At 36.3% G+C, this 26,527-nt stretch overlaps 1 protein-coding gene across 1 annotated transcript in view; it reads left to right on the top strand.

Moving 5' to 3' along the window:
• The first annotated feature begins 1,178 nt into the window (after positions 1–1,178).
• LTN1 (listerin E3 ubiquitin protein ligase 1) overlaps positions 1,179–26,527 on the top strand; it is a 30,950-nt gene continuing 5,601 nt past the window's right edge. The window contains exons 1-24 of the mRNA XM_014938157.1: positions 1,179–1,281; positions 2,721–2,924; positions 3,262–3,360; positions 4,654–4,884; positions 5,659–5,711; positions 6,141–6,321; positions 6,996–7,169; positions 8,242–8,432; positions 9,297–9,444; positions 9,815–10,600; positions 11,085–11,126; positions 12,127–12,319; positions 14,824–15,063; positions 16,041–16,194; positions 16,459–16,609; positions 17,325–17,526; positions 18,443–18,602; positions 18,776–18,880; positions 19,124–19,266; positions 20,864–20,990; positions 21,896–22,040; positions 23,908–24,121; positions 24,397–24,634; positions 25,550–25,624. Coding sequence (XP_014793643.1) covers positions 1,240–1,281; positions 2,721–2,924; positions 3,262–3,360; positions 4,654–4,884; positions 5,659–5,711; positions 6,141–6,321; positions 6,996–7,169; positions 8,242–8,432; positions 9,297–9,444; positions 9,815–10,600; positions 11,085–11,126; positions 12,127–12,319; positions 14,824–15,063; positions 16,041–16,194; positions 16,459–16,609; positions 17,325–17,526; positions 18,443–18,602; positions 18,776–18,880; positions 19,124–19,266; positions 20,864–20,990; positions 21,896–22,040; positions 23,908–24,121; positions 24,397–24,634; positions 25,550–25,624 — 4,298 coding nt within the window. The 5' untranslated portion in view covers positions 1,179–1,239. The remainder of the gene's footprint in view (positions 1,282–2,720; positions 2,925–3,261; positions 3,361–4,653; positions 4,885–5,658; positions 5,712–6,140; positions 6,322–6,995; positions 7,170–8,241; positions 8,433–9,296; positions 9,445–9,814; positions 10,601–11,084; positions 11,127–12,126; positions 12,320–14,823; positions 15,064–16,040; positions 16,195–16,458; positions 16,610–17,324; positions 17,527–18,442; positions 18,603–18,775; positions 18,881–19,123; positions 19,267–20,863; positions 20,991–21,895; positions 22,041–23,907; positions 24,122–24,396; positions 24,635–25,549; positions 25,625–26,527) is intronic.

Raw genomic sequence — 26,527 nt, forward strand, 5'->3', positions numbered from 1 at the left:
GTAATTCCAAGAAAACCTTAGCAGGTCCAGAGGAGGGCCATGAGGATGATAAGGGGTTGGAGCACCTCCGCTATGAGGACAGGCTGAGGGAGCTGGGGTTGTTCAGCCTGGAGAAGAGGAGGCTCCGGGGAGACCTTATAGCAGCCTTCCAGTACCTGAAGGGAGCCTACAGGAAGGCTGGGGAGAGCCCGTTTACAAAGGCCTGTAGTGACAGGACAAGGGGCAATGGCTTTAAACTGGAGGGGAGCAGATTTAGATTGGAGATTAGGAGAAAGTTCTTTACTGTGAGGGTGGTGGAGCACTGGAACAGGTTGCCCAGGGAGGTGGTTGAGGCCCCTTCCCTGGAGATATTCAAGGTGAGGCTCGACGAGGCCCTGGACAACCTGGTCTAGTTGGGGGTGTCCCTGCTGACTGCGGGGAGGTCGGACTAGATGACCTTTGGAGGTCCCTTCCGGCCTGGACAATTCTATGATTCTATATTCATTATATCTCTGAGAATCATTTACATATTATAATAAGCTTTTGGGCATGTGTAGTTGTGCCTTCTGGTGGTCCTCGAGTGAGGGTTGGTTGGTCCTCAATCTTTATCTTCTTCATTTGTCCTTTGCCTCACTTTCCATGTTGGCAAAACATTCTAACTGCTTAATTGCTCATTAAAACTCATGGATGTCTCTGCTACCACCTGTTTGTCAGACAATGTCCGTATTTTTTGCATCCCTGTTTTAGGTCAGCATGTTCTCAGGGCCATGTGCATCCTTTCTTATCTTACTAAGTCCTTGAGATGGTTGCTAAAAGAAGATTCTCCACAGTTTAACCATTTATAACTACATGAAATATACCTTAGGTATCACAACAACGCATTGGAGATGATCATAGAATGGTTAGGGTTGGAAGGGACCTTAAAGATCATCTAGTTCCAACCCCCCTGCCATGGGCAGGGACACCTCCCACTAGAGCAGGTTGCCCAAAGCCCCATCCAGCCTGGCCTTGAACACTTCCAGGGATGGGGCATCCACAGCTTCTCTGGGCAACCTGTTCTAGCGGCTGATCGCTTAAGGTCCCCTTCAGAGAAAGCGGGGTCCATGTTCCCCTCGTCCTCTTCTCCTGTCCCGCTGCCGCCCTGAACGTGGCACCGCCCCCACGGGGTGACGTCAGCGCCGCGCGCCTGGCCACGCCCTCCGGAAGCACCGCGCGCCTCCTCGCTGCCGGCCGGGGCCCAGCGCCGCCGCCGCCATCGCCATGGGGGGCAAGAACAAGCAGCGAACCAAGGGCAACCTGCGGGTGAGCGCGCCCCGCCGCGCCCCTGGGCCCCGGGTAGCGCCGCGGTGGGGCCGGGGGAAGGACGGCGGAGCCCGGGCCTCGGGGTTAGGCCTTCCGGCAGCGGCGGGCGGGGGAAGGCCGGCCTTCCCCCCGCAGTGCCCTGGGAAGGGAGCTGTAGGCCGCCGAACGCTGTCCCACGGTGGGAGTAGGTGGGGCTGGGGCGGCTCTGGGCCTGGGCCCCTGCTTCAGGGGAGTGTGGTGGCAACTCCCCGCGGCTTTCCGGAGAGGGGCAGGGACAGGGGTGTGTAACTTCAGCAAGGTAGCGGTGGGTACGGTTAGTGTATTATTTTTTTTCCTGTGAGGATTGTAAAGGAAACACCTGTCGTGGTGTTTCCGTCCTGCCCGCCGTGCCTGGTGTGTGACATCTGTCATATGTGGCACCTGCGCGGGATGGGAGAACTGCAGGCAAAGTCCTGTGTTCAGGTTGTGGGAGTCCTGCACATCTTTTCCCTCTCCCATACTTAGATAAGACAAGGGGACTCAAAGAAGTGAGTCTGTATAGCTGAGGTTTCACATGCAGAAAAAAATTACTTACTCTGTGGGTATAGTAGTTGAGTAAAGTGTGGCTTACATACTTCAAGAAAATCAGAAAAGTACAAGAACTTCAGTAAATTGTCATTACTTTAAAAAACAAACCAAAACAAGAACAAACTCGCAAAACTGCAACTGCCATTAGGAAATAAAAGGTATTTGGAATATGAGGTGTCACAGAGAACATTAAAGCATCAGTCGGTTTTGGGACCTCTTTTTCAGAAGAGTAGTTGACATAAACATGAGCCACTGATATGATGAGCAATGTGTTGGCTTACCTGGGGCAAACTAGAAGAGAGAAGAGATGCTGACCTTCAAAACACTCACTGCAATACTAACAGGATGGTATTGCCCTGTGTTACATACGTACCCTTTTGCTCCATTCCTCTTAATCCTTCTTGCCCCCTTTGTTGCTGGGAGCATCCTTTGTTTTGTGTGTGTTCTTACTTTTACCAATGATATGAAGAACATTCCTTGGGAGTTCTATTGGTCCATATGCAATAACATAAGAAGAACTAGTAAACACAGAAGTAGTAAAGGAGGGTAAATAATTTCTTAATAAATTGTTCACTTAAAGAAGGACTTTTCCGTTTTGCTTTTTTGCATGTGTGGATAAACAGTATGATTTCTGTGAGTATTCGTGGATTACAATCACTATGAGAAGAGCATGCTAAATCTAAAGGGAAGAGTAATTTTCTAGGTCAAACTTCTATGTTTAAAGCATAGGTGGCCTTTTTGTGAGACTTTGTTTTAAATAGAAGGTTAATTATACAACATTAATAGGATCATTATTTCAAATGCCTGACGTGTGTAAAATAAAATAAAATTACTGAAATAGATAACTGACTTCTGTCCCTGTTTTTTGTCAGCCTTCTAGCAGTGGGCGGGCCGCAGAGCTCCTCGCCAAAGAACGTGGAACAGTGCCTGGGTTTATTGGCTTTGGAACATCTCAGAGTGATCTAGGATATGTCCCTGCCATTCAAGGAGCAGAGGAAATAGACAGCCTTGTGGATGCTGATTTTCGAATGGTGCTGCGAAAACTTTCTAAAAGGGACATCACAACAAAATTAAAAGTAGGTGTATCCTTTGTCCCCCCCAACCTGTTTTTATTGGAAAACAATACATTTTTCTTAAGGATGGGAGAGGAATATGTCAAGGTAGCTAATACTAGTTTCATATTGGTAAGTTTGCTAGAACTGTAAGCCAGAAGGTATCTTAGAGGACTTAGGAAAAGGTCCATCATGCAATGCAATGGACCTTTTTTTCCATAAAATTAACTCTATAGGTGCTCAATTGCAAGAAATGAATTGATTTTTGAAAAGGAATGTTGCAGTGTCTGGTAGAAGCTGGTAAATCACAGAACATATCTGTCTGACTTTTTAAATCATGCTTTTGATATCTTGATTTTAGGCTATGCAAGAGTTTGGGACAATGTGCAAGGAAAGAGAAGCAGAAGTTGTTAAAGGTGTTCTTCCTTACTGGCCAAGAATTTATTGTAAAATCTCACTAGTAAGTATTAAAGTATCTAAATTAAAAACTTCAGACTCTGGATACTTTCTGTGAACAACTCAAAAGCAGTTTTTGTTGATCTCTTTAACTTTGCTGGTGTGCTGTTTTTGGCTGGGGGAGAGTTAATTTGCTTCATAGCAGCTAGCATGGGGCTGTGTTTTTTGGGTTTGTGCTGGAAACACTGTTAATGCAGGGATATTTTAGTTACTGATGAACAGTGCTCACACAGAGCCAAGACCTTTTCTACTCCTCTCACCACCCCACCAGTGAGTAGGCTGAGGATGCACAAGAAATTGGGAGGGACACAGCCAGAACAACTGACCCCAACTGACCAAAGGGATATTCCGTACTGTATGATGACATGCTCAGTATATAAAGCTGGGGGAAGAAGGAGGAAGGGGAGGACATTTGGAGTTACAGTGTTTGTCTTTCCAAGTAACCATTATATGTGATGGAGCCCGGCTTTCCTGGAGATGTCTGAACACCTGCCTGGTGATGGGAAGCAGTGAATAGATTCCAGAACAGCTAAGAAACTGTACTGTTCAGTTAACATAATTGCAAATCGGTTTGGTCTAGGACTAATATTACGCCAGACTTAATATTAAAAATGAAAAACAAACAGCAAAACCAAACACGAAAGAAACCATATCCACCCACCCCCCCAAACATGAAAAGACTATACGTAGCCAGGTAATCCGTATTTTTCTGATATATTTAGTACATCTCCAAACTATCTGGACTGACTACGTTTGGAAATGTGATATTGGACAAAATGAATCACAATTCTGATCTGTTAAAACAATTCCTACTATTTCTTTCAGGATCCAGGGGCATAGAAAGTCATGATGTTGTAAATTCATACAGAAATAATGGATAGTGATGCACAGTTTTTGTAGGTTTATGCTCATTTTAATCCAAAAAGTGTCTTCAAGTCTTCCTGTTTCTCTTGGCTCTTGTCTTTCTGTTAAATGTTTGTATAAAATGGAAATAGAAACTATAGTTAGAGATATCAGGAAAAGGTAACAATTCTGGATGTGCAACACATCAGGAATATGATGCTGCTAAGTTAGGACTCTCCCCTCATTTAGGCATACGCAGACTTTTTTGTAATTGTTGTTGCATATTTTCAGATGTATATAGCCCAATTCATAGTGAAAATGGTTCAACTGAGAGATGTCTTTTTTTTTGTGTCATCAGTTTTCTGTCAGCTGCTTTGAAGTACCCAGCATGAAAGGTACATTTCTTAAACCAATAAACCTTTCTTTCTCTTTTTTTTTCTTTTTCCTTTAACAGGACCACGATCGCCGTGTTCGAGAAGCAACTCAGCAGTCTTTTGAGCAACTGATTCTTAAAGTAAAGAAACACTTAGCTCCTTACTTAAAAAGTATCATGGGATACTGGCTGATTGCTCAATGTGACACTTACTCCCCTGCTGCTTCTGCTGCAAAAGTAGCTTTTGAAAAAGCTTTTCCTTCAAGCAAACAACCTGAAGCCTTAGCATTCTGTAAAGATGAAATTCTTAATGTGAGTTTATATTTTTGTTATTTCTTTAAGGCTTTCTGTTGAGTATATGTCAACTTTTATTACAAGTTTAAAACTCAGCCTGCCCCCATCTATTCTACATGGTTAAATTTCTTTCTCACCTGAAACTATGCTCCTGCTAACGTGAAGTGAAGGCTGAGACAGTGATACATCCTCTATATTTTTTGACTTGCAGTTAGAATGACTGGAACCAGAGGAATGAATATGAAGTGAATTTTCATGTATGCATTTCCGATGTAATGGTGCTCAGTAATCATGTAATGTTGCTAGCAGATGGAATAATGATGCCAGAGTAGTTTAGCTGCAGTGGTAGACGATTAAAAAATGCTGAATGGTGTTTCAGAGAACCTCTACAAGTTTAGTTCTGACCAAGGTTAATGCTCTTCTGCCAGTTGTTTATCAAACTGAATTGACTGAATTTAAAAAGGTGAAAATTTGTGTTGCTGGCCCATCATTTCTAAACTTAACCAGTTTGGTTTGTCTCAGTTTGGCTTCTTTTTACCAGAAGCCTGTTGTCATAGGACTGCAACTTACGAAGTATTATGAAGTCTTGATTCAAACAGTACCACAGCTGCTGTGTTCAGCAGGAGTCAAATTATGTTCTTGTTCACTATCATGTCTAAAATGTATTTAAAAGACCTGACTCAGGGGTTGTGAAGTTTTATTGTAGAACTGTTTCTGAATAATGTATAGACTATATTATTTATATATAAATATTTGATCCTCATGTGTATATATGTATTTTTTTTCCCCTAGGTACTTCAAGATCACCTTCTGAAAGAAACTCCTGATACGCTCAGTGACCCCCAGTATGTTACCCTGCTTTCATGTATATGGTTTAAGTCTTGGTCTGTATTGCGTTCTCTGTCCCTGAAGGCAGTGGATTTAATTTTTTTTCAAGAGACAGAATAGTTATTTGAGCCCAGATCCCAGCAACTTTCTTTGACACTAAAGTATAAATGCTTTTGAAAGTGTTACCAGTTGTCTTATTCTTGTTTCAGCTCTTTTAGGAGTAGCATTTTTGAATAGCTGGAAGATGAGGTGACTTGAAACTCTATCTAACACTTTATAGTGTAATTTGGTAACATTAAAACCTGTGGAAAGTTTGCATATTTACATTGCTGGCATCTGAAATTAAAAGAACACAGAAAAACTGAAGACAGTTTAGACGAGTTTTAGAAGCCTACTGACTTGTTTATAGTTCGCTTAAATTTTTTTGTTTTGTTTTGTTTTCTGAGAACTGTACCAGAGGAAGAAAGGGAAGCCAAATTTTTCCGGATTCTGACCTGTTCCTTGTTAGCTTTAAAAACGTTGCTTAGCATGTTGCCAAAGAAAGAGATGCATTCATTGGAGGAAAAGTTAATGTCACTTCTGTCCCAAAACAAATTTTGGAAATACAGCAAACACAGTGTACCACAGGTGACTTTATTTCTTTTTTATTCTGGTTGGTTTTAGTTACAGATTATACACTGAACCTAAGCAAGTATTAATTGCTTGTATTTTACAAGAATGAACTTTGTACTTCACTGAATTATATTTGAAACAGCCTTCAAATTTCCTGGCCTTAAATAGACAGTATTACTCTAAAATTTGCCCAATAGGCTAATTTCTTATTTCAGTGTCGCAATCATCTACTGTATTGTCACAATCATCTACTATTTTAGTTTCAGATTAATGTAAAAGATACGAACTGTGTCAGTTTAGCCCATTTTTTCTTAGTGCTTTTGGATTTTCATTTTTTTAAACTATTTTATTTGGTCTTTGGTATGACCAGTAACGCATAGTGAAGAATTGATTCTGGTAACATTTTGTTTAAAAAGTTTTAAGGTGCTTTTGAGAAAACATGCTTTTGGAGAATATATTAAAATTTTTGACAAGCATTTTATCACTGAAACAAAATATTAAACAGTCTTATAAAAGAGTTTCTTTATTGTTCTTTATTTTTCATAATATTGAAGCCTTTGCTGATGTGATAAAATATGGGGACCGCATGTTGTAAGTTACAGTGACTTCAAAAGGAACGTTAGAAATTGCATGTAGAGACAAAGTATTGTCATTTGACTAAAATTTTATTTTTCTGTGGCCTGTGTCAGGTTCGCTCAGCTTTCTTTGAGCTGGCTTCTGCTTTATGCCAGTACTTACCTGAGCTGGTGAAAGCTGAAGCACCAAGAGTTTGTCCTGCTGTTCTTCTCGGCATTGATGACAGTGATGCTGTGGTGTGTCCTGCTCTTTGGGAAGCTGTCCTTTACGTTATTGCCACTGTTGAGGTAATGTGGGAAACCTAAGGGGCAGATATTTTACTTGAATTTAACTTTTCACTAAGTGCCACTGTTCTCTGTGTAGGATTAGAAAATTCAGCTTGACTGGGTTTTCTTCATGATTAATATCATGAACTTATCAATGCTACGTGCTCCTTCTTCCTCTTTAGGATTCTAGTGTAACTTTCAAATATATTCTGTCCATCATGCCTGAAAATCTGAATTGTTTTATGAGTTTAATTAAGGTAAAATTAAACTGATTCCCTTTGATTTAAAATAGTTACTAATAAATAAAATAATACTATAAGCTGTTTTCTTGGTTAAAGACGGTTATAAAAATGACTTGCAGTGGATTTTTGGTTTGTTTGTTTCCCCTTCTAATTTAATGCTTGGTTCAAAACTTTTTTGCCTTTTTTTTTTTTTATATTTTAAGTGAAATATGGCCTTTGAATTTATTAGCAGGATGAATGGTGTTGCCATAGACAGGGATGCTTTGAGGGTTTAATACTGCAGATCTTTTTTGTAACTGCTGGTATAAACTGTAACAATTGTGTGTGGGGGGTTAATATCTTTTTTCAGCTTGCTATAAAAATAGGTATCTGCAACTATGATAGATCAGATGACAAAAAAATTGATGTTTTGGGGGAAAGTGCCAAGGTATTTTGGAACAATCAGAAGATTTTGGGGAGGAGTTTTGAAGTTAGTGATGCTTTTGAAGTTAGGTCATTGAAGTCATTGCTTGCTCTTGATAAAAAGAACTCAGAGTTAAATACAGGATCAGTTACAATAATGATTTTTATGAAGCGTACTTACAGCATTATTAAAGAAGAAGCCTTTAATTGCAGTTTGCTAACAAGGAAGGTCCATTGATTTTAAACAATACAGAAATAATTTTATCATATTAGCTTCTTAAATTCACAAGCTGAAATAGGGAGAAAATTATTTTAAAAAATAGCGGCAAGTGAATTTAAATTTTACAATAACTTGTTTCAGCTACAACATAGGGAGGTAGATTAAAATGCCTCACATGGGAGGCAACATATTCTCATTTAACCTACAATAAATGTGTTTCTTTCTATAGGACTGTTGGAGTCACGTAAACGCCAGAAAGGGAGTTTTACCAAAGCTATGGACAGTGCTTCGAGAAGGTGGACGAGGACTAGCTACTGTTATATACCCAAATCTCTTGCCGTTCTTTAGCAAGGTACCTCCTGGCATTGCAGAACCAAAGCTGGAATATTTCAGAACATTTTTCAGCTCTATAATTCAAGGGTATGAAACACAAATTTATTTATTTATTTATTTATTTATTTATTTATTTGTTTGAAATCAGTCTCTTTTACATTTGGAGAACTCTGCATTAGGAGAACTAATCTTCTTTAAGCATCCAAAGATAAGTAACATATCATAGATATGCATTATTTGCTTATTTGAGAAAAGATGTTTTCACTATAATATTTGGAAATTGTATTTTTAAAATATTTTTAAATATCCAAAACTAGAGTCAGTCCTTTAAACCCTTTAAAAGTTGGTCTTCCTAAACCTTTAGCTGTCTTTTTGATTTGTCTTCCTTACCTAAAGCACTCTTATCTTTCATTGTCAAAGCTTCGTTTGTATTCCATGATAATTTTTAAAATGGGAAATTAATTTAAAATAAAGATTAGCTTTGAAGATAACAGGGTCTTCTCACCAGTGCATAATTATTGCAGAGATTATTGGCGATTAGTATTGTGATTGTGAAAATTCCTATAGGCAGGAGCTTTCATTCTCATGATACTAGTTTTTTTGCCTTTAAAATACATCAAAAAGTACTATGGAACAGTAGACAGTATGCTCGACTGGATGTGTTTCTCTATTTTCACATGTATTTTTTAATGAATGCTAAAACTAGGTGAAAAAATTATTTTAATATAAGTTGTATTAAATGCCTGATTTATTGTTTTGACTCTTTTATTATGTCCTGTTGAATTTGTTTTGATATGACTCCTGTCAATGATTCTATGACTCTGTATTATCATATTGGTGTTGTTTGGACAAGAACAACGTAACCAAGGTTATGTTCATTACATATGTCCTGGGTTTCTCAGAAGAATGGATGATTGAGTGTGCCCTCCCTCTAATGCTGCCTTTCAATAGGTTGTCAAGTGAGCGAGCAATAGCCAGTCCTTCGGAAAGTTCAGCGATTATAATTGCATTTATGGAATGTCTGCGCTTTGCCATACTACAGAAGGCAGATGAAGAAGATGACCAAAGACAAATTCATCAAATGCTTATATATGACCAGGTATTTGTTCAAAATACTTAATGTGTGTACATTTAATAATTCAAAGTTAAAGAAAAACGTAAATTTCTATGAGGATTTTGTTGAAAGTTTCACTAGATTTTATGGAAAAAATACCTTGCTGAATTTAGTCAATTTTTTCCCTCCTATAAAATCTTCCCTTTTACTGTGCAGTTTAAATTATATTAAAAAATAAAGAAAAACATCCCATCCTGTTATATTAAGAGTTCAAGCATAAGTAATTCTGATGTTTTTATAATTGTTTCTGGAATGTTTTTTTCAAAATTATAGCATTTACTGGTATTACAAGGAATAAAATGATCATCTGGTTAGATCACTGTTCTTTAATATTGCTTTATTTTTGTCTTTATAGCTAATTCCCCTTATTGATGCTGTACTTAAGGAGCCCAGGTTACAAAATGGACCATTATTTTATCAAATAGCAGAAACATTGAGGTCCTGGGAAGCTAAAGCAGAACTTTCCAATGATGATAGCACAGATGAAGTTTTCCAGAAACTGTTGTCAAATTTTTGGGACCATCTTTTAAAAAAGTGTGTACTTCATGTTGATACATTGGATGCTGATGAGAAGTTGTTGTTTGCCATATCTGGTATGCTGGAAATTCTTCAGAATCCAAAGAGTGCTACAAAACCAAACAACAGAAAATCTCTCAAAATCAGATTTACAGATGAGGATGAATCTGAAAGAAACACAGAGAATGGAAAGGTCACAGAAGTGAGAAACAGTCACTCTGAAATACAGGCTGACTTGCAGCACAGTTCACTTCTAAGGAAAGAACCTTTAGAAAATTTAGTCTGCAACCTTGCTGAACTGAGTATTGTGTATGTAAATGAGCAGAAGTCAGAACAGCATTTGAAATTTCTCTCTGCCCTGCTCAACTCTTTTTCTTCAAACAGAGTTTTTCAAGTACTTTTAGAACAGGGAAACGATGCAAGCTCTGCTCAAACTGAATCCCAAAAAGAAACTAAAGCTCATCATGAAAGTCCATCTGTACAATTTCTGTACCTGAATTTAATAACTTGGCTGAAAGAAGACTGGAGGAAAGACACCCATTTTCTGGTGGATATTTTGTACAGTGTCCTTAATTGTTGCAACAGTAATGATGAAAGGAAAATAATTCTTGATGATTTAACAAAGGTATGATTCTCATATATTTTGTTATTAGTTTTTATCAAAGTCACTGCTCTTTTTGTGGGCTGTGGTTGGTTAATCATTTTATGTTGGGGCTGTGGAATGGAAGATAGTTTACATGATTGGATAAGTTCATCATTAAGGAAGATGACAGTGTCAGGGTGAAAGGTTATAACATATCCCTTTCTATATGTTATAAATAATTTTTTAAAAAGTAACGTTAACATCAGAATTTATATATTCTTGCTTCTTTAAACAGTGTGCTTTTATACTAATCATTAATGACCTTTCTTATAAATGCAGTCCCTTATTGATCTTTGTGGTAGAGAAAGACTTGGACACCAAAAATAACTTTGTTACTGCAGCTTAGCAACTTCTGCTTATTCACTGCAGAAAATAAATTTGTAAAGCAAACTGCGAAAATGGTATTAAATGCTTCCTATTCAGCAAAGAATTTGTTAAATGTTGTGGAATTTTTTTTTTTTTTCAGATGGATCTGAAATGGAGTATTTTTCTCCAGATAATTCAAGAGGTACCTCTTAAGATTTTTTTTGTTCTTGTTTTGAATATTTCTGTGTTGTTAGCTTTGAGAGTTATGTTTGACTTCTTGACGTTACTTAAGTAGTGATAATTTCCATAGCTTGAACATCTTGTAGTAGTAGTTTGAGTGTTGTTTTTTTTAACTGCATTTAAATCCGGGTACAGTCTTAGAAATGAAATGATGATACCAAAACAAATGTATTGTTTTCCCTTCTATTTTTGGCCAGTTTGCTCTTTGAGTCATGGGGATTCCTGATTTGTTTCTGGTAATCCCTTCTAAGGTAGAGAGTGTGAAGCTGGGTATCAGACTAATAATTTGAATGATTATTTGTATCATCACACTTACATCATACTTATAAGAAAAAGATAGTGTACGGATTTTTTCACATGGGATGTTGAGACACTGATACGTAGGTGATTGCCTAGAATGAAATATGAAGTGTATTACAAGAACTCATAGCAGTTGATTTAGAATCCAGTGCATTGACCATAATACCTTTCCTCAGAGTTACTGTGTATTTCAGGAGTCCTCAGTTTTTATGATTTTGTAACTTATAATGGCTTATCACCAAAGTAATGCTTGGCTGAGTTGTGACCTTCCATTTCTTTTTAGAGAAATTCAGATGCTCTAAATAGATTTCCTGTTACTTTATTTTATTTCCACCAACCTGGTCATCCAAAAGTTATCTCTCCGACTTCAGTGTAGGTATTACCTGGACTCTATAGTTGGAAAAAAAGGAAAAATAAGAGCTTTTAGAAGGTGACTTGTTTCACTCTAAAGTAGAGGTCTGACCTAGCCATAAGTTGTTCTGTTTGACCAAAAAGAAAGCTGGGGCAATTGTTGTAGACATAAACATCTGGAGACATATTGTTTATGGCAGATTATATTATTCCTCCTTGTGTGTGCAGGATGACATGTTAATCTTATGCTTAGCTAGTAATAAAAATTAATACCCTCAAAAGATTATTAGAATTATTTTCTTGTGATTCAGGCATGCTCAAACACAACAAAACTTTGCTTAGTGTCTGACTGGCTAAAAGGAGATACACTTGGGGAAAGACTTGTAACGCTGGCGGATGATCTGTGTCACCTGGGCTTAAAACCTATAGCAACCCCATCAGAATCATCCTCTTCAGAAAGGTGGACCCTCCTGAGCTTAGTGTTGTCACAACACATTAAAAATGGTAAGCATTTTTATTCATTGGAGTTTGTGAAGTGTAAATATGACTCTTACGCTTTGTAGAAGGTTTAAAGGAATCTGAGATCTTCCAGAATACTGAATTTGTAACATCTAGGCTTTCTTCTGTTTTGTTATTGGTTTGGTTTTTTTTTTTTTTTTCTGTTTGTTTGTGGGGTTTTTTGGTTGGGTTTTTTGGGGGGATGGTGGTTTGGGATTTTTTTGGTTTGTTTTTTTTTTTATCTGACTAATTAATCGTATCAAGTTTAATTTTGTAAACACTAACTTGCAACTGCAACATTGCATTTTTTATTGGTCTGCATTGCTAAACACAACTCTGTGTTTAAAGAAAAGATTCAGATTTGAAAGTCTGGAAAACTTGAGGAAAATTTAACTAAGTTTGATTTATTAGCTGATGTGCTGTAAAATAATACTCAGTTTTAAACCATACAATCTGAAATTTAGCTTCAAAACTGAAATATCAAAAATCAAAGGTTATGGACCCATGTATGTGTTGGTAATGCTTTGTTACAGGAACTGCTTTGAACCACTTTCAGTTAGATTTATGTATTTTTAAAACTCTGTGATTATGCTGTATATGTAATCGATTTTTTATTAATAACATCCTGTTTAATTTCTTCCTTGCATTTTATGGTATCTGTGATATAGACTTCAATTTTCTTGATGTTTTCCATGTAAACTTGTTATTTGTGGTTTGTTAAACTCAGCATTTGCTTTGGTCCCTGAAGTAACATGCTTCAGTTTGTCTGAATGCTGGGCGCATTCATGGTGCTTTCAGGCTTCAAAGATGCACAGGACAAGTTGACTGCAGTGGAGTTTCATACCTAGTGCAGTGGAGTTTCATACCTAGTGCACCTGGTGAAGGTGTTGCAAGATTGTTATTTCTGTTATTGGAACTTTGCAGATGGATACGCCTCCTGATGCAGAGGAGTATCAGAAAAACCTATTCCCTCTCTCCAGAGAGAGTTTGACAATCTTGCTCGCTTGTGAGTCAGTGGTGTCCTAGGGCTGGTTATCCGGTGACTTTGCTTTTTTTGGCTCTAGAGCTGGAGGTATTGCTGAACTTAGGTATTCGTTCTGTCCTGGGTGCTGTGTGACCTCTTTTTAATGTATGTTGGATGAAGTCTAAGAGACCTTCAGGAACTATGGTGGTTCTTAGCGATTTTGGCCAAAACAAAGTATGTGGGCTTTCAAAAAGATTTTTGATGAGATATCTTCTCTAAATTTCTCAAGGTAAACTGTCATGGAGTAAACGGATGGGCCTTTCATGGATCAGTAACCTATCAGGAAATAGGAATTAAAGGGGGAAAAGGATAAATGTTGGAAAGATGATAATGGTTTCTGATAAATTATTGAGAGTAATCAAAACTGAAACTTCAGGGAGCTGCAGAAGTGTGTTGGGATACTGAATGATCAACTGATATAAATACAAATTAATTTCAAAACCAATAAATATTAAAAGTATACATGGGAAGAACACAATTGTAACTATATCTATTCAGTGGTAGGCTCTGAGCTGTTAAAACTCAGAAAAGAGATCTTCTGTCATTGTGGTGGTTCCCTGTAAGTAGTAGGTTGGTGTTCAGCAGTAAAAAAGGAATACAGGTTATTAAGAGCTGCTGTGAAAAGAACAGAGGACAAATTAAAATTACTATAGTATTGATGTGTCAGTATCTTGAATACTGCTTGTAGTTTTGGTCACTGCAATATTCTTGTTCTCCCATACGCTTTTGAAAAAAAGGTGTGATAGAATTGCCCAAAGAAAGGTAATGGGGATGGTTGGGCAAATGCAGTAGCTTCTGGTTGCAGAGGCAGTAAAACAGACTAGAATTTTTCAGCTTGCAATGAAAGTGATTAGGGATGGGGTTGTGGTAAAGAGCCATAAAATCATTATTTGTATGGAAAAAGCAAATAGGAAGAAATTTTTTATCATTACTTTAAATGGAAGAGCCTGAGTTTGCTTACAGATATTTAGAAATCAGGCTTGGTGAAAGAAAAAATTATAGTTCTTCATACAGTTCATGATTAAATAATGGAACTCATTGACACAGGATGCTGTCGAGTTTGAGGATAAATGGCATCAACCTACTTCAATCCAGTGAGAGACTAAGCATATTCTTGGAAGATTGATCTGATTGGGCTAATTATATGCAATGGTCCAGGTGTAATCTCTGGCTTTCAGTTGATTCCCAAAAGGTAGGAAGGCATGAAAGGGGAAGGGTTAACTCTGCACTTGCGCTGCTTTAAAATACTTTTTGTCTAAGCTGCTTCAGAGGAAGGATACTTGGCAATGTGAAACTTTGGCTAGGTGATCCTGGATGACTGGAATAAGAGAGTTTAGGTATACATTAGACTGCAACTGCTTGGCACTTTATTTTGCATTCAAAATTAGTAAATAAAAAACAAATCTGTACCTTTTAGTATGATGCCTGTGAATGGTTGTTTTTATTGAGTAATCAAAGTATGCTGTCTTTTTCCTTTTCCCAATAGAATCTTTGATTGGCGAAGCTTTTGTTGAAAGGATTATTGATAAACTTCAAGCAGCTCTGTCTAAAGCTAAGGATCTTTCTGAAGCTGGAAATTCTGAACTATCAGTATCTTTCATCTGTGATGTAGCCTCAAGCTTTTTCAGCTCAGTTAAAGGGTGTTTACTGATGCCATCTTCAGAAGACTTGCTGCTTACCATCTTCCAGTTGTGTGCTCAGAAGCAGGATGCTACGCATTTAACAGGTAATTTGGTAAAAGAACTTCAAACTTTTTTGTAGTTGATAATTACATCTAAATTCTTCTTTTTGAAGAATGCAACAGGTATATAATAGAATATTGAGTTTCTTGCAGAGACATTGATCTCTTGCAGCTGAAACTGACATGAAAATCTGTGCTTTAGTGTACAGTGCCAGTAGTTACTACTAAACATCAAGTCCTGTACCTCTTCACAAGGATTTAAAACTTTTTTTGGTGTTTGTATCCCTATGCCCCAGCTATCTTTGAGGCTGTGATATTCCACACTTTGTGGAGTGTTGCATGAATTATTTAAGGTCTGTGAAGTATGAAGAATGAACATATTTTTTTTTGTTCATTCTACAGTTTGAGGTTGCTATGAAAACATGTATGTAATCACTTCATAAGACACATACATTTATTCTGAAGTCATTTGTATTGGTCAAGTTGCTCTGACAAACTGTGATCCATTTCTCTCTCCACCAGCATTCGTTTTCAGACTGAGATCCTGATTTATATTCTTTGAATGCAGAATTTGAGAGTGATAAATTGGTATATTAATTTATTGACATAAATACAAAGGAGGAAATGTTGCAGTGTTGTCATAGAGGTGAAGTAGGACAACACTAACCTGAAAATCACTGCTACTTTGCAAATGAGTATTGATGTTGTGAATGTTCAGTATTTCAGTATTTTAAAAAGGTCTATCATTTTGAAGACCATATGAACATATTGTAGTAGACAACAGAAACATCACTGTTATTCTTAAAGAAAACATTAGCTGTGTCTCAGAGTTAATTTAAAATTGCTCTACAACAAGAAACCTGTGTGTTTGCCCTTGGTAGTTATTGCATGTATCTGCATAGAAGAGAGAATTCTTTTCCTGCTGCAGGAAATGTGATCGTGGCTCTATGCTGTAGGTTGTAATTTGAGTTTACCTGTTTGTGATGGGTTTACTTGCCTCTTTGTTTTTCTCCTTACACTAGATTTACTTGTATGTAAATTAAAACACACTTGGATGTCTGGTGTACATTCACTTGTGCATCAACTTCGGAATATGCAGAAGCAGAGTACCTTTTTGCATAAGTCTGCGCTGTGGGTCAAGAATCAAATACAGTCTTCCTCTTTGGATGTTAAAAGGTAATTGTGATGTCCTTGTTCATTTCATAATATGTTGTTCTCCAAAGCAAAGGAAGATCAGCGCTATACTATTCTTTATTTAATTGGTATCTGTGTTACTGAGAGATTTTCAGCCTGTGCTGTAGAGCATAACTTAAAAGCCATTGGTATGCCATGTATATCACACTGATACAATGTATATAGCATTGTATTGACATAAAATAAAGCAGTTTGCTTTTACTGGATAGTGCCAAATTCGTTTGCAGTGTTTTCTCCTTTTCTCAGCCTTCAGGTTTTGATCTCTGCAGTTAGTGATTTGTTGTCTAAGCTTATGGAAGCTGATGGACAGTCTGGATATCTTGTGGGAGCGTATATTGAGCATATCACACCAAGCAAAGCTGAGTGGGGGAAATTGCAGGAGTCTCTACCCACTGAGGTAAGAAAATGCACGCGGTAATCAATCTTACCTCAAGTCTCTGGCCTTTAGGGTGATAAGCATTCCTTATTTTGACATGGCACTGCAATTATGACTATGTGCATGCCTGTGTAAAAGTTCTCTTCAGCCTCTTTCCATGACAGAGGACAAAAATCTGTGTGTTTATGGTCCCATGAAGTACTACTGGGGAAAATCAAAATCTGTGAAATTACCCTTTTCTCCATAGAATCTCAGCAACTCACTTTACAATTCAGGAGTTTTGTCTGACAGAATATACATCATGAATATATTCTTATCTGTAAGTTAATAGTTCTTTAAAATTAATTTTATGAAAGACACCAATGTCTGCAGAGGAACATGATGCCCTATCAACAAAATTCTGATATACATAGAGTGGAGCGTGGGGAAGGACATAAACTTCTTGTCCAACCATCAATATTCAGTAACCCTGGTATTTCTTGTAAAATATATAGAGTTCTAAAGATACATATTTATTTCTGAGGCAACAATGCATTTTCAAGTTATTGCTGTGCATTTAGGTTTTTTAATATGCTGGAGAGGGTCGTCCTCAGCATTGTGCTTTTGGTGTTAATTTTTATCTTTCATGGTTATTTTTTAATAATTCTGAATTTTCAGGCTTAAACAGATCATAGCTCTATCAGACATCATTAAAATGTCAATTATTTGCTCATACTCTTTTATGCACATATTACAGTGGATGCACAAACCTCTTTTGGAGGGAAGGCTTACTATGAATTGTGAACCTTTGGGATCATGTGTCAAGCTGTGTGGCACAACTAAACTTCCAGGCCATCTGTGTACCTCAGCCTTGTTAAGTAAAATGGTGCTACTTGTATTGGAAAATGGTCTAGTCCATGGAAATGATGACACTGAAAGAAAGAAAATTGACAATATAAGTAAGTTACAATGATAAAATTTAAAGGAATTTGATTTAATAGTAGTTGTAAATGAACATGAATTGATAATTAGAAACGAATAGTTAAAGTTTGGATTATTGGTATGAGAAATCGTCCTTTTACCTTTTGTTGTTTTCTTTTTCTTTCTTTAATTCTCCTTTAAAAGTATAAATTTCCACAACTATAGTGTTTATGTTTCTAGGACCTTTTGTGATTATATACGTGCTACCTCAACAGAACTTTGAATTTGGAGAAGCATGAATTTGTGATTAACTTCAAAGTTGTTAATTGCCAAAATAAAAGGTGCATTGGCATGAGTGGGCAATAGGAACTGTATCCACCTGTGCCATCAAATAAATGTCCTGAGTGTTTAGTCATAATGTAAAGATATTTTGAGGCAGCAATTTTTCTTATTTCGACCAGGTAGAATCTCATTTCTTTTTATTTATTGAATGCTCAAATTAGAGGCAACATTATCAAATTAACATTTCTGTCTCCAAAAGTCTCACCCTGATGAGAAGTGTAATGTTCAGTGTGGGTCTTTGTAAGCTAATGAAGCATTTCTTTTTTTGTTTTTCTCTCGACCTAGATCTTGATTACCTTCTATGCAAGAAATATAAATATTAAAAGGAAAAACAACAGAAAATAGAGAGGAGTTAGTTTTTTTCATGCTTGATTTACTTTAGAATTTCCTGAACATCTAGAATAATTATAGCTTTTTCTTCTCTTATATTTCATGAAGCAAAGTCAAGTATCCAGTTCATGCTTTGAAGCACCTGAGATTGTGTGTAAATGTTGTCTTTTTAATGCATTAAAAACATACTTAAAACTCAAGAAAACCTTGACCTAAAACTTCTTGCTTATGCACTGAATATAATCAGCAGTTGTTTGTAAACAACAACCTTGGTTTAATTAGTTGCAGAGCTATTGTACTCATTGCAATGGATTGAAGAATTGGAGAACCCTCCTGATCTGCTTCTGGAATATCTTCACATGTTAGAAGAAATGCACATCACATATGATAAGTTCAGTACACTTAGCAATACAACCAGCCTTCAGCAAACAATATTTGATAGGTACGTAAGAACAAGTAAAACAACCCTTAACTCTTTTTTCATATTTTGCATTGTATAAAGTATTAGGTGCCACCATATTTCCTTACATGTATTGATTCAAACTTCATCCAAATGCTTTTGTTGTGATCTGTGCATCGGAATTTGCTAACCAGGGTCTTTTTTCTTGTTTGCAGATCAGAGGAACATGGAAGACTCTGGTCCTTAACCATGGCTAAAGTGATTCGTGCAGAAAACACTGTATCCTGTGAGATGAAACAACTTTTTAAGACAACAGAAGGGTATCTTAACACTGCTTCCTATAATCTTTTAGTTTACATTGCAAATGTTGATAATGTTAAATGATATGTATTCTAATGAATGACATTAATACTGAAAATTTGGTAGTATATGTAAAAGTGAAACTCGGTGTGTGGGATTGGTTACATCATATGATATTAGGTCATTATGAAACAATTGATAATTTTGTTTACTAGTTAAAATTTTGGTTTGTTTCATTCTTGATGTTTTGCATGTATGAATAGGTTTGTGCCATTAACAGAGGGCAAACTGCATACGCTTCAGTGTCTATCACCTTTTTTAATTGAGGAAGAAAAGAATGAGCTTGTCTTCCACTGTGTGGCCAAACTTATGACGTGCACACAGACAGAGCTTTCCAGTACCGATGGTGAGTCTGTTCCTACCTCAGTCCACTTCAGTTTGTGTATTTCTTTTAGACTGTTTGGCGTAGTAGTTTTCTGCCTTATTAAGGAAGTATGAGCTATACTGCCTGGTCCAAAATTAGAACTAAAGTTGTAGGCCAATATTGTTAAAAGGATATATTGTGCTGAGTCACAGCTACTGTACATACACTTTCAGCAGCTATTGAAAAATTACTTTGGGGTGATTGAGATGTGTTATAATATTGCTTTGAATATCTTTTAGAAGACCTTTTTTTTTAAAAAAAATAACTTGTTCATTTTCAAGAAAACTCTTTAGAAATACAAACGGTCCTTTTGAATTAGATGTCATTTAAAAGAAAGAAATTCCTTTATTCTCTAAGTACTGCTTCTGTGCTTTCTTGCACATGGTCTTATTAATCAGTCTATATAAAAACTTGAAGGTTGATTTTGTATTTTTTGACAGGACTGTGCTTACTTAAATTGAAAAAACTATCTTTGGTGATTTTAAGCTGTGGACTTCTGTCCCTTGGCAGTGTCCAGGTTTTCAGATGAGTTCTTCAAATAGATGTCCTTAAAATGTGAAAATTTTCAGTGTTAATGTGGTGCAGGAATTGAGAGGAACCTTGAATTTTTCTACTGTGGTAGTTTTCCCTTTTCCCTTTTTGGGAGACACTTTTTGGACTTAGTTAAGCCTTCCTGACTTTCTGAGTGAACTGATGAACCAACTGAATGTGTCTGTGAAACTTTATAGAGAACATGGGAAAAAGGATCCTCACTTCTCTCCTGCTGTGAAGTGCTCTCGTGTGTAACACTGGTCTGCATTTTCCTTTCTGCTGCTTCTCATTTTCCTAGGGATTCCTGAGCAGAAAAAATATATATACAAATTTTCCCATCAAGTGTGATGTAGATTATGGGCTTACCATTCAAATTGTAATTATTTTTTCAGAGCAGTAAAATGCTGGTAAAATTCTTGTAAAACATTGCACTACTGCTTAAGCGAAGAGGTTTGGTTGGTTGGTTGGTTTTGCTATGCATAAATAATACTTTAATTTACTTAATTATTTTTTGTCATGCTTGGAAAAAATGTTGGTTTCTCCAAGAAATCTATCTATATGCAGTTTTCCTTAAAAATGGAAAACAGTACTAATACAACAGTAGTACTTTACTCTGACAGTAGAAATTAACACTCTTAAATCATTATTGGAATTCATGATTTGCAGTTACATTTACTTAATTATCTGCCTGAATTATTGCTTAGCATACAACATTTTCAGTAGCACAAATAGATTTAAATCTTAGCAGTTATTTTCCCTTTTTTGTTAATGGTATAAACCAACAATCTTATAGGAGGTTTTTGTTGATTTGGGTTTTTTTCTAAGTAGGGGTTGGATATAGTATTTCTGATTTAACAATGGCATCTCTGGTTTAAGTGTTCAATGAAAAAACCTTAGGTATTATCCAAACTATCTTATGATATTAAGTTCAAATAAAAAAATCCAATCAATTGACATATGTTACAAGGTTTGCTTTGTGTTGATAATTAAGACCTATTGAGTATGACTATTGTTATTATTATTTTTAATTATTATTATTGTGTTAAAGGAGCATTTGGGTGTCTTTCCATTTTGAACTCCTGCTTGGATGATAGAAGTATTGATCTACTACCTGGAATACTAAAAATCATAATGTCTTGGAAAAATGATAATGAGGACAGCTTTCTCTTTAGCTGGTGGGTGCAACTTTGAGATAATTTGACTTTTTTTAGTTTCTAAAGACTTTAAAAATACAAAGTGGTTATTAACTCGAACAAAATCAATTAGTAAGTTACAACCACTATCTCTAATATTAGCTCTAATATTACATTTTTAAGCCTTTGTGGAACTGCATCCCTCAGTTTAATATACCAGTCTTGAAGTATCTAATAACTCGTACTGAAGAAAGTTACCTGAGTGGTTGAAGGCAGGGAAACGAGGAGCTTTCTTAATGCACCTAGATGTCAAGCATTCAGAACTGACCAGCTTTTGTAGGTGTTGCTGGATACTCGGTTCCAAATTCTGATTGCTTATTTAGGTAGCAGGAAGAGTACTTGGATATCAAATGTAGGTCTTTGGGTATTTTTAATTTCTGGATCTGAAAATGTAACTTGGAAAGCTTCCGGCAAGAAGTGAAAATATACTGAGGTTCATTTGTTTTGAGTATAGTGAGAAAAATCCAGGCAATAAAGTCTTGAAATAATAGACAATATTTGGACACTTGAGGGCTTATTTTTTAAGTTACTAATTTTAAAAATAACTGATTATTTTTCTTGCATTATTTTATTTTAAATTGCTAAATTTGATAGTTTATAGAATTATGTAACTTGAGTGAATATGAAAATTTGTGCAGTTTTAGGAATCTTTATAGTATGCAAATCAGCAAGTAGCTCTGATAGTCAATTTTGTTCCTGTTGACTGACTTATTTAGACTTGGCAGCTAATGTAGTGTTCTAACTCTGAGAGGCAGAGCATGAAAAGCGCGTGGGGCAGAGCCTGGTGCAAGACTAATTTGTCCTAAGAAGAGGAGTGAAGGCAAGAATATAGATATTTGTGTCCACAACATGAATATGTGTAAGCCTTAGTTGTATTTTTCTTGCAGCAATCTGAAAGAAACGAGTGCTCAGTTGCTTGGTTTCAACATAGAGATGATGCGATACCTTCCCTTGCTGCTGAAGTATCCCACAGCTCCTTTGACCGATAAGGAATGGGACTTCATCATGTGCTCCATGCTGGCCTGGTTAGAGGTATCATGAAAGAGACTATTGCTAATCATTGCATTGCAGCTTTTCATAGGATCCTCCTGATGCCCTCTGAACCTATAGGGGTGGGCAGGATAAAAAAAATATGCTACAAAATAACTACATTTTTATAATCTCACTGGGCTGCCTGGTCAACATTTCATCCTAAATCTTTGAAAGCTATATGTTTGTAAATAGATAGATGAACTTTTAAAGTGGAAGGTTGGGTGTCAGGATGATATAATAAAACGTTGTAGAAGCTATGCCACATAGCAATTACATTGGAACAAAGATGCATGAGGATTGCCAAGATGAATGGAAGTCAGAGTGCTCCTAATCATTCTTTCTTAGAGTTTAGAACTCAGTGGTCTTAATTTTAACTTCGTTTCGTCTAATGCGTTTGTTAACTTTCTAGTATTTTAGAGTAATGATTGATATTAATAGCTGGGAACTCAGCATTTCAAAGATAACGTATTTTAAAAAGCATCTCAATTGAAATACAGAACTAAGAAAAAAGCTTTACCTACTGCATGAGTGCTAATATTGCATCTCCAGTTTTGATGTACTTAGCTTTTTACATTATTCTCTGGATATGGCAGGGACATCGTTATCTCAGCTTAGCAAATACTTGACACAATGTTAAAAAGAATTGCACAAAATTCTTTATTCGTTGAACTTTGACAAAAGTCATGTGTGGCTTAAAAGCACAAGCAATACTGTATCTCCTGTTCCTTTTTGTATATGGAGCTGAAATTACCCCCCCCTTGAAGTAATACAGTGTTTAGGAATGGCATTGGTAATTGGAGAGTAATTTGAAATGTGTCTGCTGTAGGCTTCTATGTTGAAAAATAATATCCCTTTAAGACCAAAGTCTTAACATGACATACAAAAATTAACTGAATGAAAAGCAGTATCTGCATTTCAATATCTAAATGATCACATGAAACATCAAAATTATATTCTAATGTTAGAAAATAAGTCAGAGTGAACAGCTGAATAATTCTTTAGTCAAATGAAGATACAGAATCTCTCACCCTCTAGTGCTTTTTTTTTTGTTTGGTTGGAGTTGTTTTTCTGTTTTTAAACAATTGTAGCACCCTCTGTCACTACACACTTAGAAGGGCAGGCTGGAAGCTTACATTTGGGCATTTTTGGTCTCAGGATTAATCTTTCCTGTTCTGTGTGTCCCTCAAAACTATTTTTTCAATTTCAAAACAAAACAAGACAAAAAACCTACAAAAGAAACAACAAACTTGTATAAAAAATTTGTTGCACAGATTAGGTGCTTGGGAATATTGTAAATATATAATGATATTCCTTATTTGGTAAAACTGAGGAGAATAAAAGTAAGAAGAAGGGGCTATGTTGGGGGAGATAAAATATTCTCCTGATCGCCACTTCAGTAATTTCCAGATTACAGTAGTAAATTGCCAGTTTCCTTCTGCAATTTGGAAACACAAGCAACACATTGGTTACGCTTATATGTTTGGGAGAGAAAAGTGAGAGCCCTTCATATATCCATTTTGACTCACTTGGCTGCACAAGTGCTCCAGATAAGCTACAGTCATGTACATTTCTGTTTGAATCCACTTGGTGGCAGTTTCTTTCTGTCATTATAAAGGAGGTCATATAAGGGAAACAATCCAGGATTCTGAATGTTGGTGAGACTTGGAAATACTTTTCAGTAATAATTTACTAAAATACAGATTATATTTTTAAGCTTTTTTCTTTTTTTCTCCCAAATTGTTTTAAAGTGGCTTTGCAATTGAGTTGTCTTTGAAATGACACTTTCTGGTGTAGGCAGGGAATGTGAAACAGGTATTTTAAAGCAAATTTATAGTTAAGAAATCTTCCTTTTATTTTTTCCTCCTAGACAACAAGTGAAAACCATGCGCTTTATCATGTCCCGCTCGTGCAGATTTTTGCTTGTGTCAGTTGTGACTTAGCATCTGCCCTTAGTGCTTACTTTGAAGCTCCATCTCCTGAAACTATTGAAAACCTTCCTGTGAACTTGATCAGTGAATGGAAAGAATTCTTTTCTGAAGGAATTCACAATTTGCTGTTACCTTTGTTGGTGAAAGTCACAGGCAAGTATAAGGCAAGGAGGGTAATAGTGGTGCCTGTCAGGCTAATTTGCCATGCTGTATTATTAATTTTTAGGAATATTATGTCAACATAGCTTATAAAAACTCACTTTTTTGAACACTTACGTGCTAATTAGTGAAGTAATTGCACTTAATATCGTGACTTTTAAGATTCGATGGATTCTGATAAACAGAGTTTGAGTTATTTCTAGTAATACTTGTTTATGATATCATCCATACATTCTGTGTCACAGCTTCTCTTTCTCTTTTTTAAATAGGAGAAACCAAAAATGCATCTGAAGGCTCCTTTCAGAACTCTGTCTTAACGTCTTTGGGTGAAGCTCTAACATACATCTCGAAGGACCAGTTGTTAAACCATAAATTGCCAGCAAAGTTTGTTGCAGGCCAGAAAACAAATCTTCCAGATAAACTCCAAACTCTACTAAATACATTATCTCCCTTGTTGCTTTTCCGGGCTAGACCTGTACAGATTTCTGTCTACCATATGTTGTATAAGTAAGAATCAACAAATTTCTTACTTCCCTCACCTTCCTTCCACGTGCCTCCCAACCCTTTCTATGTTTTTTCATATGCTATAGAACATGCATTTATAGATGTGTTTAGCAAAGTCATGGTCCATTATGGGAGAAAATCCTGAATTCGGCAATTCGTGTTCTGTATTGGAGAGCATTCTATAAAGCTACAAATGCTAAATTTAGTTGTAAAAGTAAACGAAATATATACTGAGAAATTTTACTGCAGTACGTGAAGATATAATTTTGTTTTCTGTACCACAGTTGCAGATACCAGTATCATAACTATAAAGCTATTTATTTTTAGCCCCTATTTTAACACTCAGAGAATCCTAAAATGTAAACTGAAATATTGCAGGTTTGATCTGGGTCTGACAGTATCATTCAGTAGTATAACCTTTTCATTTTCACTAGTTAAGATAAGAAAATGAAGAAAGTGAATACAAATTTGTAGTATTCTTGTGAACTTTTTGGATATCTCTAATACCAAAAGAGACAGTACAGAATTTGAATAATAGTATGTGCATTTGACTGCTCAAAATGCAGATTGTGAGGCAGATGGCTTAAGCCTAAGAAGCTACCATTATCTTTTACTTCCACTGGGGCATGAAGTTGCAATAGCTTTATTCCGAGATGGAGAAGTTTATTTTATCATGACTCAAGAAGCGTAAAAGGTCTGGAAAAGAACAGAGCAAGACTACATGCTCGTTGGCTACTGTCACTTGGGCACTAAATTTGCAATGGTGACATACGTCTTAAAAATTCTGTGTTGGTATTAAGGAGTAATTGCCATTATTTTATTGCTTATCATTAATGTTGACACTAATAAGCAAAGAACTATGCATCACGTATTAAAATAGTAAAAATTAAATCTGATTTCCTTTCCGTATTTCTATAGATTAATGCCTGAATTGCCTACATTTGATGACAAAGATCTCAAATCTTACGGTGACGAAGAGGAGGAATTGGCATTGTGTGTATTTTTTCCTCATGTTTTTTAATTACTGTTTTCTGTATTTTTTAAATGTGTTGCAAGAGTTGAGATTTGCAGCAGTGTAGCCATCTGTCAGGAGAAGTTGAAAGAAAAAAATGACATGGCTATGACAGTAGGGTCATAAATATTGACAATCTTAAATATAAATATTCAAGTATGCGTTCGTGCTAGGTCTGGAAGCAATATTTGCAATTATTTTCAATTGTTACTAGAGTAAGTGCAAAATTGTTACTAGAGTAAGTGTAACACATATGTTCTATATTGTCAAATGGTGACAGATTTTTACTGGACTGCTGTATTCGGAATGTGTCCAGCTGCACAGGTAACTTCAGTTTCTTGAACCTCCAAAATTGACCAGGCTGTTTTATACAGCTTGAATCTGATAAAGTCAACAGTTTGAAGAGGGAATATGGTAATTGTTTTTAAATAAATATTTTTTTTTTTACCTCAGCGCAATGATTAATACCTCTCCTTACTATGCAGCTGCAAAAGGCTTTTTAATCCAATGCGAAAGCCCAAACCCAACACATTCAGTGATGAGGAGATGCATTGTTCAGTTGCTCCTTTGTTGGTGTCACTCGACGGACAAAGAAGAAAGCAAACCAGCTGTACATGATCTAGGTTAAATCAGCTCAGCCATAGACCACTTTCAGACTAAAGTGATCAACATTCAGTTTATATTTGTCTTGCGAGAGGTTAAAACACCAGCTGTCCATTCCAGGGAAAAAAAACCAAAAAATCTTAAAGTATAGTACTGTGTGAATATGACAGTAAATTTTCCTGTAAGAAAAGGCCCCTTTTATGTTCTACATACATAGCTTACTATCAGCTGTTTAGGAACACTGTGAATATAAATGTAGTTAATGCTCTGCTCAAGATTTA

This window comes from Calidris pugnax, unplaced genomic scaffold, assembly GCF_001431845.1.
Source record: "Calidris pugnax isolate Ruff unplaced genomic scaffold, ASM143184v1 scaffold25, whole genome shotgun sequence".
NCBI lineage: Eukaryota > Metazoa > Chordata > Aves > Charadriiformes > Scolopacidae > Calidris > Calidris pugnax.